The 13,227-nt window shown below is 52.4% G+C and overlaps 1 protein-coding gene across 6 annotated transcripts in view; it reads left to right on the top strand.

Annotated features, from left to right (window-relative positions):
* Positions 1-12,527, top strand: part of BCL2L1 (BCL2 like 1) — a 48,951-nt gene extending 36,424 nt beyond the window's left edge. For all 6 annotated transcript variants that reach the window (XM_086701924.1, XM_086701923.1, XM_086701925.1 and 3 more), the window contains exon 3: positions 10,865-12,527. In XM_086701924.1, the coding sequence (XP_086558050.1) occupies positions 10,865-11,002 (138 nt within the window). In that variant the 3' untranslated portion in view covers positions 11,003-12,527. The remainder of the gene's footprint in view (positions 1-10,864) is intronic.
* The last annotated feature ends 700 nt before the right edge of the window (positions 12,528-13,227 follow it).

The following is a 13,227-nucleotide window of genomic DNA, read 5'->3' as shown; positions in this document are numbered from 1 at the left end:
TCATAGAGCTGAAGCCAAAACCCACACTGTCCAACTCCAAGGGTCAGGAGGCCTTGCAGGGGAGTCCCTTTACCTCCTCTGGGTCTCAGTCTTCCATCTGTTTAGGGAGGGAGTTGAAGTATACAGCTCTGTAAGCCACAGATCATGACACACGAATTCTTGAGTGATCCACATGTCACATCAGGTGGGACAGCAAGTTCTTTGGGGCCTCCTGGTGGTGGTGCTCTTCTGCAGTTTATGGGTGCTCTGGGTGTTGACCGTGAACAGTAAACCTCCTGGTGGCCCCCACCCCGTGTCACCCCGCCGCAGAGGCAGTAGTCCGGCTCTCCTGGCACTATTTCAGGCATCTTGCTATTCTGTACCTTGAGGCAACCCGTGGACTGGGGTGAGAACTGAGGAGAAGACCAGAAGGAACCAGAATGTAGGAAATGCAACTCAGCAGGAGCCTTCAGCTCTGAGTTTTTGGTTTCAAGCAGTGTATATGTGAGCATTCATATGTATAGGGGGGAGGGAAGGGTGTTGCTGGGATTTCTCCCATCCTCAAATCCTGCGGAGCTGTTGGCCTTCTGCTGTGGAATTCCAAACATTTCCGATCAGATAAAGGTGGCTGAAAATACCCTGACTTGTTTGGACTAGTCAGAGGTAGTGCTAGGGTGAAGAAAGAGGTTGAGGCCACAGGGACAAAGCCCGGCAAGATCTGGCCTCTCTGAGGAGCTTGCCCTGGGTCACAGATGTGCCCATTGCCCTTTTCCCCTGGAATCCTACAGGTTAGAGGGCAAGACTCAGCAGGCTCTGAGGTGGAGGAAGATCAGACTCTTTTATGGCAACAAGTCCTTCTACTCCAGAATGTTGCCTCTCACCTTCCACACTAATTATTGGGTCGTCTGAATACCCATCAGAGAGAACTCAGGTAGTTACTAATCCATCCGTGTGTGAGCTACTTTCATCCTCTTCATGCTGTAGCACCAGTAGGAGCCCTTGAGGATGACCCCCCCCCCCTTCATTTTACAGATGGGGAAAGTCCCAGACTTTCCAAGTATCCCAGACAGGGGAAGAGACTCAACCCAAGCGAGCCATTGATAGAGCTGGAACACAAAACCCACATCTACTGACTCTTGGCCTGGTGTCTCTTCACAGCACACGGCGTTGATCAGCACCAGACAAGGTAGTGGGGATAGCTTTGGGTGGAAATAAGAGGGGGGTGGCTGCTTTGGACCGTGGAGTACTTTGAGGCATAGATCCCAGAAGAAGGAGTTTTAGGGAAAGGGTTGGCCCCAGAGACCAAGCCCCTATTCTTTGTAGGTTGCTAACCCTGGTCCCTCCTGCCTGTTGCCTCAACACAATTCAGATGATGTCTTTTCCAGAACCTTCCCATAAACTTCCATCATCCTTCCTGAGCCTGGAAGAACTTGGTTATCTAGGGAGTTCTGGTCACCCTGCCCAATCACCTGGTGTCTCGGGGCTTCCTTCTAGTTTCACCAGGCAGCGAGGATGGGGATAAAGAGAGAGGGAGCTGGCCTTTTCTTCCCTACCCTCTTCACTGTCCACCAGTCAGCCATACTCATCAGCACCTTCTCTGGGACCAGGCTGGGCTAGGCCTGAAAGAGCTCACGGTAAAAAATGAACAGCTCAAAGCAAAATAAGTCAGCCAGAGAGAGACAAATACCGTATGACTTCACTCATATGTGGAATTTAAGAAACAAACAATCAGAGGGGGAAAAGAGGCAAACCAAGAATCAGACTCTTAACTATAGAGAACACACTGATGGTTGGGGGGGGGGATGGGGGAACTGGGGGATGGGGGTTAAGGAGTGCACTTGTTGTAATGAGCGCTGGGTATTGTATATAGGCATTGAATCACTAAATTGTATAGCTGAAACTAATATTGCACTGTAAACTAACTGGAATTTAAATTAAAAAATGAACAGCACAACAAATTGGTAAGAGAGCTGAAGGAGACTTAGAGTCAGAAAGCAGGAGGCCTCCTTGAAGAAGGAACCTGTAGGTGAAGACTTAAGAGATAGGTAGGAGAGACCTTGGCAGAGAGACCAGCATAGGCACAGGTCCTGAGGCTGAAGAGAACATGGTATGTGAAGAATGAAGCAGCCTAGCCCTGGACAAAGCTGAGGAAATCCTGCAGGGTCTTGCAGACCACAGAGAAGGCTCTAACACTCAAGCTGAGCCCTGGTCTAATAATAAGACCAGTGGTAATAGCCAACATGTACTCAAAGTTTGCTCTGCACCATGCAGAATTCTAAGAGCCATATGTGTATTACTGTTAAATCTTCATAGTGTTCTTGTGAAATAAGCACATCTTTAATCTCCATTTTATAGACAGTGTCCAAAGCTAACACCTCTCAAGTCTAATTGCAAGACTTAGTGGGTAAGGTGCTGGCAGCCCAACTTGGTAGAGAAATAGAAGAAATAGAAATAGAGCCTTGGCCTCATCCAGATAGCACTGCCACTTTACTAATGAGGAAATTCTACTCAGAGAGGAGCACAACCTGGTCCAGGACCCAGAACAAGGCCAGCAAAGCTTCCTCTGCCAGCCCCTGGTGATTTCTTGGGCAGCCCTCGGGACAGAGCTAGAGGAGAGAGGACCATATCTGATGCCAGCCAGTGGGGGGAGATAGAGGAAAAGAGGCAAAGAGAGCTTTCCAAAAGTGAAGTGCTCCATGAGTATATAAGCAGAGATGCCCTAGAGATGACTGCGAACTCCCACGAGGATGGGCCATCGGGAGTGAAACACACCTACCACATGACCTTGATGTTCCACCTTTCTGAACCTGTCTGGGAAATCAGGATGTTAGGGATGAGCTTCAGCATCACATGAGAGGTTGGGTAGGTATGTTATGAGGTCACTTTTGAGTCTCCGACTCTTTTTCAAGGGTGAACCTTATCTCCCAGGACACTGGAAGAAGAATGAAAAGCTATAGCCATCCACTCATGAGACAGTAGGGGGTTAGCAGGGGTGGGATGAGAGACAGCAAAGTGAGGGAGGTCTTGGATTTCCAGGGAACGAATGCATATGAACATGCAGCAGCCTCCCAGGAGCCATTCAGTGCTTGGGCTCTAGAGCCAGACTGCTGCATACAAGCCCTAACTCTGCCATATGAGCCATACGTCCTTGGCAGGGTCCCTTGACCTCTGAGCCCATTTCCTCATCTGTAACATGGAAAGTAACAATAGCACTTCATGGGGTTATTGCTAGGATTAAGTGAATTCATATACATGATGAAGCTCTTAGCACCATGCCTGGTACACAGTAAGTTCTCAGTAAATATCAGTCATCCCAGGGAAGGAGGTTGTAAGCCTCTAAATGAGCATCTGTGCCCCCAGTAAACGTCTCTGCCTCTAAGACTAGCATCCTGGTTCTGAGCTGAGGAGGTGGAGAGCCCACGCTTGCACTGCTAGGCCCGATAGCTTTCTCAATTCCCCAGCGGAGGTGTTATCTCCTCCCGGCACAACCACTTCCTTTTCTGAGAAATGAGCACATCTGTCAGGCTTAGCTTCTGAGAACTAATGGTGAGGGAGGAGGCGGGGGAGGAGAGGCTGGCAGCTGACAGGGGCAGAACTGGAGAAAGATTAACGTGAAGTTTGCTGCAAGGATGCCTCCAGATATTCCCTGAAGCCCAGATGGCTTGAGCCCCCTCTCCCCGCCCCCCCCCCATGACACACTGTTGTGCCAGTAACACCGAGGTCACCTTGCTTTTTAGTAAGTGCTAAGTGCTTTCATCCCCTTATCTTACCACCACTGTCTTGGGAGGTCAAAACAGGAGAAACTGAGGCTCTGAAGTACAGAGGTTTGCTATGGTGCCCACAACTGGGCTGGCTAGACTGGGGTCACCCTAGCATAATCTGGTCACCCGTCTCTGCCTCTGCCCTGAGCTGCCTCTCTGAATTGCCCACTCCCAGTAGAGGAGAAAGGCCGTGTTTCTTTCACATTGCTGACCCCAACGGCTCCCCCGGGAAAGCCAAGGGAAGTGGATTCCAACCACAAACCTCACTTCTTCCGAGTCTCCGCCTGCAACTCCCTGCCAAGAGAGTGATAAGGCCTCTCCTTTTGCCCCATCCCCCCTTCCTGCCATCTCCCTGGGATCTCCTAACAAGGCCTCATTTATCTATTCAGCAGGCATGTATCAGCCTCTCCTTCAGGGAAACTGAGGCTAGCAGCAGAAAGTGACTCTGCAAGGGATCCCTGGCCTGCCCATACTGGGCCGTGATGAGGCCAAGGGAAGGTACAGTGCTGATGTCTCTGGCACTTTCTCTGGGCTGCTAGGAGCCCCTTCCTCTTCTCCACCTACCTCTTTCCCAAAATAACCAAGCAGGAAGGAAGTGGTGGGCCTGGGCCTTCCAGAGTCACCCTAGAGGAAGGAAGGGCCCGTCTGGCACAAGCACTTGTTCCCCACTGAAGCCAGGACGGAAGGGTTTCACTTTCCCTCCTGGTCTTCGTCACATCCTTTTCCTGTGGCACCCAGTTCCCCTCAGCTGGCTGGGGGCCAGAGCTCATTCATTCAGCTGGTGGCCTCGGGCAACCTTCCCCCTCCAAGAGGGACTCAGGACTATAGCCCTGGCCCAGAAATGGGGTTGCTGCTGCACATGCTGGAACTTGCAACCAACTTCCCCACATACCCACTTTGGGCAGGTCTCTTGGTGTCTCTGAGCCTCGGTTTACCTGGCTGTAGATTGAGGTCCTCCTTCAGTAATACAAGTGCATGCACCTGGACCATGATGGGGCTTGAAAAGTATTGTCCTTTTGAAAGTAAGCATAGTCCTGTATGGAGGTTGGGAGCAAAGATACTGGAGCCAGACTGCTAGTGCAGGCAACCCAGCCACTGTGTGACCTTGGGCAAGTCACAGATCATCTGAGGGCCACAGGGCCATCAGCTGTATGATGAATTAACAACAGTACCCACTGCCTGACAGTGTGGGGACAATTCAGTGACCTGATCCACTAAAAGGACCAGGAGGAGTGCCTTCTTGCAGGGTAAGTGCTCAGGAATCATCTCCCACCACTGCCACTGTGTAGGTCAGGTTCTCTGTGGGCAGGGGCAGCAGGGACTGAAGAAGGCAGAATCAGATATCAGAATGAGCAAGAGGCCAGAACTCTGACAAGTCCCAGGTGAACTCTGAAGCCTCCATTTTCACATCCGTAGATGTGGCTATTGATAAATAGTACGAGGATTAAACGAAAGTAATCATTCGTTCATCTAATGATGTGTACATCATGTGTATATATATGTGTGTATATAATCTATGTGTATATATATAATAGATTCATTTAGAATGGCACCTGCTGTGTTCCAGGTACAGCATCAGGTTCTAGAGGTACAAGGGATAAAACCACACACAATCTAGTGGAGGAGACAGGACAAAACATAGTCACTCAACTGTATGTGATTGTGCATGTAATCAGGGAGTATGCCCCAGTCTGGGTGAAGTGCTTTAGCTCAGTGCCTGGTACAGCTAACATTCAAATGTGTAATAAAGGTCAGCTGCCATATTAGCAGTTGTTATTATTTTATTGTTATTTAACAAGTGAGGACTGGGCTGCTCAAAGTCACACCGCTGTGAAGAAGGATGGAAACGTGGGAGGTGAGAGAGAAGGGTGGGCATCAGAGGATTGATCAGTCTCAGGTGGGTGCTGCACTTCAGCCCCTGGCAGGGTGGATGGGCCGCTGCCTGAGGGGCATTGTGCCAGCCTTTTTCCTCACTTCACCAGGGTTGCAGATGGCTGCAGGGTAACCTGCATTGTTCAGTTGGCCTCTGGGCAGAGATCTAGCTTTAGTCCGTCTGTGCCTGTCTGGATGGGCCTGGCTTCAGACATATGTCAGTCTTGAGCCCGCTGACTGAGGGGGGAGCTGACACACAAATGGGGCTCAGCCTAGGGACACCTTGCCTCTCATTCTTGCCTCAGGGCCTTTGCACTTGTTGCTTCTGCTGAAACAGGCTCTTTTTTTACCCCAGGTTTTCTATCCTCTCTTGGCTACTTCCACCTTGCCATTCAGCTCTCAGCTCAAACCTCACTTCCCCAGGGAGACCTTCTCTGACCACTCCACCTATATCAGTCCCCCAGCTATTCTCCGTCACCACCCCATGACTTACTATCTTCAAAACCCCATCATCTCTGAAATTGTCTTGCTTCTTACCCTGTCTGCTTTCCACCAGGACAGTGTTTCTCAACCTTTTTTCCTATTGCCATCCGCCTCAGGCATCTTTTTCGACATTCTTGTCCTTGTTGCCTTCCCGTGACATTTGAATACCACAGCTGTACTCCGTATCTCTTTATGTGCTGTGGCCCCGTGGAAAGCCACAAACCACTGTAATATCCAAGAATTTTTTGCTTTGCCCCACTGGGAGTGATAGCCCTCCCGTTGAGAACACACAGACTAGAACAGAAGCTCCATAAAAGCAGAGATCTTCTTTGTGTTGTTCACTGCTGTGTCTCCAGTACTGGGCTTGGAGCATGGTTAGCACACAAGAAATAGTTACAGTGTGGGGCACCTGGCTGGCTCAGTTGGTAGAGAGAGCATGCACTCTTGATCTCAGGATCGGGAGTTCAAGACCCACATTGAGTGTAGAGCTTACTTTAAAAAAAAAAAGGGGGGCGCCTGGGTGGCTCAGTCGGTTAAGCGTCCAACTTCGGCTCAGGTCATGATCTCACAGTCCGTGAATTTGAGCCCCGCGTCAGGCTCTGTGCTGACAGCTCAGAGCCTAGAGCCTGCTTTGGATTCTGTGACTCCCTCTCTCTCTCTGACCCTCCCCCACTCATGCTCTGTCTCTGTCTGTCTCAAAAATAAATAAATGTTAAAAAAAAATTTATAGGGGCGCCTGGGTGGTGCAGTCGGTTAAGCGTCCGACTTCAGCCAGGTCACGATCTCGCGGTCCGTGAGTTCGAGCCCCGCGTCAGGCTCTGGGCTGATGGCTCAGAGCCTGGAGCCTGTTTCCAATTCTGTGTCTCCCTCTCTCTCTGCCCCTCCCCCGTTCATGCTCTGTCTCTCTCTATCCCAAAAATAAATAAACGTTGAAAAAAAAAATTTATAAAAAAAGAAAGAAAGACATATTTATGGTGTAAATGAAAGTGCAAAAACCCTGGAAGCACAAAGGAGACCTTTGTCATGGAGTCTCGTAAGCTGAGTAGCGGTTGGCTAACTGAGGAAGATGATACGGGGAGGGTGACCAGTTAAGAGGACACACAGGGGTGAAAAGCACCCTGGAGTATGTTGGGTGGAGCCCTTCCATGTATGTGGCCAGGACTGTTGGAGGCAGGATCTTGAAAGTGGTCCCAGCTTTGGCTTCTCCTGGGGACCCTGGTTCTTGGCTCACTTCTCTAAAGGGCCCTGATGCCAAGTCGGGAGACACCAGTTCCTAGTCCAGGCTCTACCACAAACTAGCCGTGTGAAACTATAGAATGAGCAGGTGCATTGGTCTTACTAACTTGTGGGGGATCTGGCTGGCGGGGGAGTCCATGATCCTCCCATGGAAGTCATTAGCCATTGCCTATCCCCGGTGGCCCTGAAAACTCCTTTACGAATCCCATGGCAGCGGTCACAGCTACAAAGAGAAAACTTCCCCCACGTTGCTGTCACCTCAGCTGAGAATGCAGACAGCCTCATGCCCGGGTCTCTTGAAAGCCTCTGTGACATCAGAGACTTCCCTGCCACTCACCCTTGCATCTCACCCTCCTGCCCACCATGCCAGCTCTGGCTGAAACTAGTGGGAGCCATTGAGAAGCACCGGGGCTTATCTCTGCTTTTCCAGAACCAGGCTGCTCTGCAATGCTGCTTGTTTATCCAGGGCAACCGCCCACTGAGAAAATGGCTGTGTTTGTTTCCAAGTGTGTCGTGTGAACCTTGAGCTAAATATACCCACACCACTGTCTCCCCAGCACCCGCCCTGCAATAGCACACCCCATTTTGCTCATGCTCTGTCTGCAAAAGCAGTCCCCAGAATCCGTGGCCCCTGGAAATCCTACTCCCCCCGCCCCCCAGGAGAAGGAGCTCCTAATGAAGGTTGTCCTGGCCAGGAATGCATGAGTCGGGGGGTTGGGCAGGTCAGAGTCTTGTTCTCTATGGCACCGAAACGAGAATGTTCCCTCCACCCTGGAATGACTGTTCCTGGACAGTGAGTGCTTTGTGCCCTTGCAGGGACAGGGCCTGTTTACTCCAGCCCAGCCCCAGAGAGGAAAGTTTCCCGTGGCTGCCAGCCCTCTACTTTAGGAAAGTTCCCATCGAGAGAGCCAGGCCTCTCCCACTTTGGCTGCAACCCCAGTGTCCCTGGTTTCTTAAGAGACATTGGGCCCCTTGGGAGAGCCAGTTCCTTCTGGCCTTGGCCTCACTTCTCCCATGCCCCCGATAGCCCAGTAGTCTTCCCCCATCACAGATCCATCTTTTTTTGTGACTCCACTTGGGCCTACTTCACTTAGGACACTTAGGACCAGAAAAATTACAACTCCTGTAAGAATTTCTTTGTCCGCCAACACCCATGAGGCTAGCCGGGATGAGGGGGGAGAGACGGAAGCATATCCACACGGCGATGCCTGGGCAGCGACAAGGCCAGAGAATTAGGAGGCTGACTGCTGCCACACCACTGCCCTTCTCTCTTCAGACCCAGGGCTCCTCCTCAACTCCACCCCCTCTTTCTAGAATCCCGTTTTAGCGTTACTGACAGGACACGTCATCCCAGCCCCCCACATAGGGAAGTGTCCTGCTATAGCCGTGCTTCTTTTGGAGCTGAGTATCCCTGCGTCCTGATCCAGGCTCTGCCACCTGTTAGCCGGCTGACCCCAGGCAAGGTCTTCCCTCTGCAGTGTGAAATGGGGCTCAAATCTAGCTGATGAAGGTGAAATGGGTAACTACGTGGCCCTTAGTAGACTTGTAGTACCTTCATTCTACTCATGTGTTTATTGAGCACCAACACGTGCCAGACACTGTTCCAGGCACTGGGTATATAGAGACAAGACAGGGGCTCTGCCCTCGTCAAGCCACACCTAGTGCAAGAGACGAAACAAAGTGTTGAATCTGTTCATTATGCACCGTTATGAGAAGTGCTGGGGAGAAAAATAAAACAGGGTAAGAGGACAGGTAGAGAGGAGGATGGGTACCATTTTAGACGAGGTGGCCAAGGCAGGCCTCTCTGAGGAGATGACATTTGAGCAGAGCCGGCAGTGAAATGAGGGAGTGAGGTGGGTGGTGATCTGGGGTCAAGTGCTCCAGGCAGTGAGAACAGCAAGCTCCCAAGCAGATGTTGGAGGAAAAGCAAGGAGACCCGTGTGGCGAGTGTGCAGCAGGGAGGGAGGAGCAGGTTCCGCGAGACCTCGCTGGCCGTGGTGAGGAGTGAGGGCTTTATTCCAGGTGTGATAGGAAGCCTTGTGAAGGCTGAGAGCTTGGGATGAGATGGGAAGGAGTGACATGGCCTGAATGGAGGGACTTTTTCTAGTGGTTTTCCCCCCATACATCGTAAACTATCTGGTAGGGGCTGCAGCTTCGGTGTCTCTGCTGTTTCCCTGATGGCTTAATAAACACTCAGGAGTCTTTGAGTCATCTTGGCAGTTTGGTGCACAGGGCACTCTGCTAGGTACCAGGATGTGAGCAAAAATGACACTGGCTTTCTAAGTGCAAGGGAAAGCTGTTGGAGGACTTTAAACCCAGGCGTGCCGTGATCTGATCTACGTTTTTAAAAATCCTCTGTGTGGAGCATGGACTGAGGGGGCTTGTCAAGACCAGAAGGAAGGCCAGGCACACATCACAGTGAGCAAACTGGCCTGGTGGAACTTGGAACCAACTGGTCTGAGGGAGCAGCCACCACTCGGCCAGTTGGGACCAGGTGGAAATGAGGGCCCACCTTCTTGATGGAGAGGAGGAACATGGGCCCTGGGACCAGCAGGTGACCCATTCACACTCTAGACACACACCTCCCTAGGCCCAGAGGCTCCTGGTCTGTAAATGGGAAGAGAGGGTCTGTACTGCAGCATTGTTGGGAGGATTAGAGGACAAATAGGGAGCAAAGCCGCCTCACTAAAGGGTACTGCAAACCCCCTCTCCCTGCCCCACAGGCTGGCTCCGCCCTGGGCTGGGTAATTTAACCCACAGCCCTACCTTCCCCATATCATGTGCTTCCCTTCTGACTGGCCTCAGGGCTGAAGGCTGTTGCTCACCTCCTCCTGGGCCCAGAGTCACGCCCCCTGGGGGCAGGCCGAAAGACATGGACAGGGCCTCCTAGATCCTGTCCCAGTCCTGCGTCATCATTGCTGCCCCTCTACTCTGCCCCGCTCTGTCTACCCATCACTCATCCTGGCCAGAGGCTCCCTCCAGAGGGAGAAGGAGCCTTTGGCTCATAATCCCCAGACTTGACCTGCCCCTGAATCACTGGGAATTTAGCCCCATCTCCTCTCCCTCCCTGTCCCCTCCCTCTGTCACAGCAGTGGGAAGGCTACTCACAGACTCAACTCCATGCTCCTCCTCTGCTTCCAGACCACACATGAGCCAGCTCTTGCTCACCACTTTACCCTCTTCTGCCCTGTCCCCTTCTTTCCTGCCCTCTGCTCCAGCCACCTAGCCTCCTGTCACCTCCCTGCCCCTGCCTATCTCTTTCCCGCAGGTTCTCCAGTACCACTTTTTAGCCAGCTCACCTTGGACAAAGCTCCTTCCCAGCTTTGCACCTGTTATCTCAACAATAATGTGTGTTGGTCATCCCCAGCTGGGCATCAGGAAGAAGGGCCGCCTTTAACCCTGTATCTGGCCCAGAGGAGGCACGGATGGCTATAGTTTTTCAGATCACCGTTGCAGCAGATGGCCCCCTTCTCCTACCCCCCCATGTTACTGTCAAAGGACTCAAATAGCACCTTCTCTTCTTCTCCCTGCAGGACACTTTTGTGGAACTCTACGGGAACAATGCAGCGGCCGAGAGCCGGAAGGGCCAGGAGCGCTTCAACCGCTGGTTCCTGACAGGCATGACTGTGGCTGGCGTGGTTCTGCTGGGCTCACTCTTCAGTCGGAAATGACCAGACACTGACCACCCACTTACCCTCCCTGCCCTACCCTGCCCCCACCACATCCCTTTATCCAGCAACCATTGCCACCAGGAGAACCACTACATGCAGCCTGTGGCCACCTACCCATCACAGGGTTGGGCCTAGACCTGGTCCCCTGCAATTAGTTTTCTAGAAATCTACCATGCTTCTGTGAAAGCCGCCTTCCCCACACCTCTGTTCTCCTGGCCTCAGAACCCACAGAGTTTCCCCAAAATCTGCCCCATGGAAGCTGGCAGGTGTGGGGGTGTATGTGGTTGGGGGCTGGAGGGCCCTGCCTGTTTGGTGGAACCCCCCAACCCCTTAGCCTCCCTGAGAATGCTTTCTTGTCAGGGAGCTGGAAAGTTTTCTGACCCTTTTCCCCAGGAGAGACTAGATTGCCTTCGTTTTGATGTTTGTGGCCTCAGAATTGATCATTCCCTATCCCTTCCAGGATCTAGGTCCCCTTCCTATCATCCCCACCTTCCCAAGAGCCACTTAGGGGCCACTTTTGACTAATTAGGGATTTAAGCTGCTTGGGATAAAGAAACAAGGACCAGGACCCCCTCTCCACCTCTGGCCTGGCCAAAGTCCCTGACCCCAATCCCAGTGTCCTCCAGAGGCCTCTGGCTAGAGGCCAGCCCCACCCAGGGTGGGGGGCTGTAGCTGCAGGAAGCACCCCATGCCAAAGCTAGGGTGGCCCTTGCAGTTTAGCACCACCCTAGTTCCTTTCCCCTTCCTTTCCCTTGGCTCCCATGACCATTACTAAGGGACCAACTGGGCCCGAGAGCTGTTTATGGCCAGAGCTGTTTATGGCCTCAGCTGCCTCACTTCCTGCGAGATCAGCCTGTGGCATCTTTGCCTTGGGCTGCTGCCCACAGAGTTCAGGGGTTCGGGGGCCTCCGCCCAGACGTGAAGGGGAGCTACAGGGAGCAGCTGTGGGAGCCCTAGAGTCTTCCCTACCTCAGGCAGGAAGGGCAGGAAGGAGACCCTGATGCACGAGGTGTAGGTGGGGGTGGCTGGAAGGGCCAGTCCTACCTGGTCAAACAGGTGTGTGCCCCACCCCCATTCAGCCTGGGTCACCAGGCTGCCAAGGTCAGAGTGGCCTGGCCAGGAGTCCTTCAGGCCTCCCTCTACTCCACCCATGGCCTGTCTCATCCCCAGGGGTCCCAGCCTACCCCTAGCCATCCCGGGCTCTCTGCTGTACATATTCGAGACTAGTTTTTATTCCTTGTGAAGATGATATACTATTTTTGTTAAGCGTGTCTGTATTTATGTGTGAGGAGCTGCTGGCTTGCTGTGCGTGTGCACGTGGAGAGCTGGTGCCCGGAGACTGAACGGCCTGATGCTCCCTCCCCTGCCCTGGTCTGGGGAAGCCAGCTGGGGGTCCTGGCTCCTTAGGGGCAACTGTCCCCCCCCCCCTCAGCCCCCACCCCACACTTGTTCCAGCTCTTTGAAATAGTCTGTGTGAAGGTGAAAGTGCAGTTCAGTAATAAACTGTGTTGACTCAGTGAGCAAAGGACCTGGGCTCTTGTGTGCCCCGGGCTGGGGAAGGAGGGGATGTGCGGCTGGCTGCTGGGCAGGGGTGCTGCAGGGGAGCTCCCTCTGGGCCTGAATCTCTCCACCTGCCATTGATGGGGTTTTTATTGAGTGCCTGCTGTGTGCCGAGCCACTGGGGCTGTGCGTGAACAGGATGGACACAGTCCCTGCCCCCAGGAACTGACATTCTAGGGGAAGAAACAGCCACTTGGCATGTGTTTACTGAGGCCTGCCTGGCACAGGCACAGTCCTAGAGCCCTGGGGATTCTGCAGTGAACAAGGCCCTTCCTTTATGGAACTCCCATTCTTGGGAAAACAGACAAATACAAGGATGGGTCTGGCTGCTGGAGGGCAAAGGTGGAATCTGGGTGACCATGAGGAAGAATGGCAAGACTAATGAAGGACCTAGTGGGGAAGGAGGTAGGAAGGAGTCAGACTTGAGGTAACATTTTAATGGTAGATCCCACAGGATTTACTGATGGATTAGAAATCGGTCAAGAAAGAGGAATCAAGGGTGATTGGGGAGTTTTTGGAATGGTGACACCATTATAATTACAAAAGTGAAGCACATTTCTGAGGCCAGTGCAACTTAAGAGGCTCATAGTGAGTGCCCCAACAGTATTTAATGTGGAGCCTGAGCTAGTCTGGGAGTCAGGAGTCAGGGAAGGCTCCCTAAAAGA

Source organism: Puma concolor, chromosome A3 (assembly GCF_028749965.1).
Source record: "Puma concolor isolate L17-30 chromosome A3, mPumCon1.1.hap2, whole genome shotgun sequence".
Classification (NCBI taxonomy): domain Eukaryota; kingdom Metazoa; phylum Chordata; class Mammalia; order Carnivora; family Felidae; genus Puma; species Puma concolor.
This window is presented reverse-complemented; position numbering and strand designations above follow the sequence as displayed.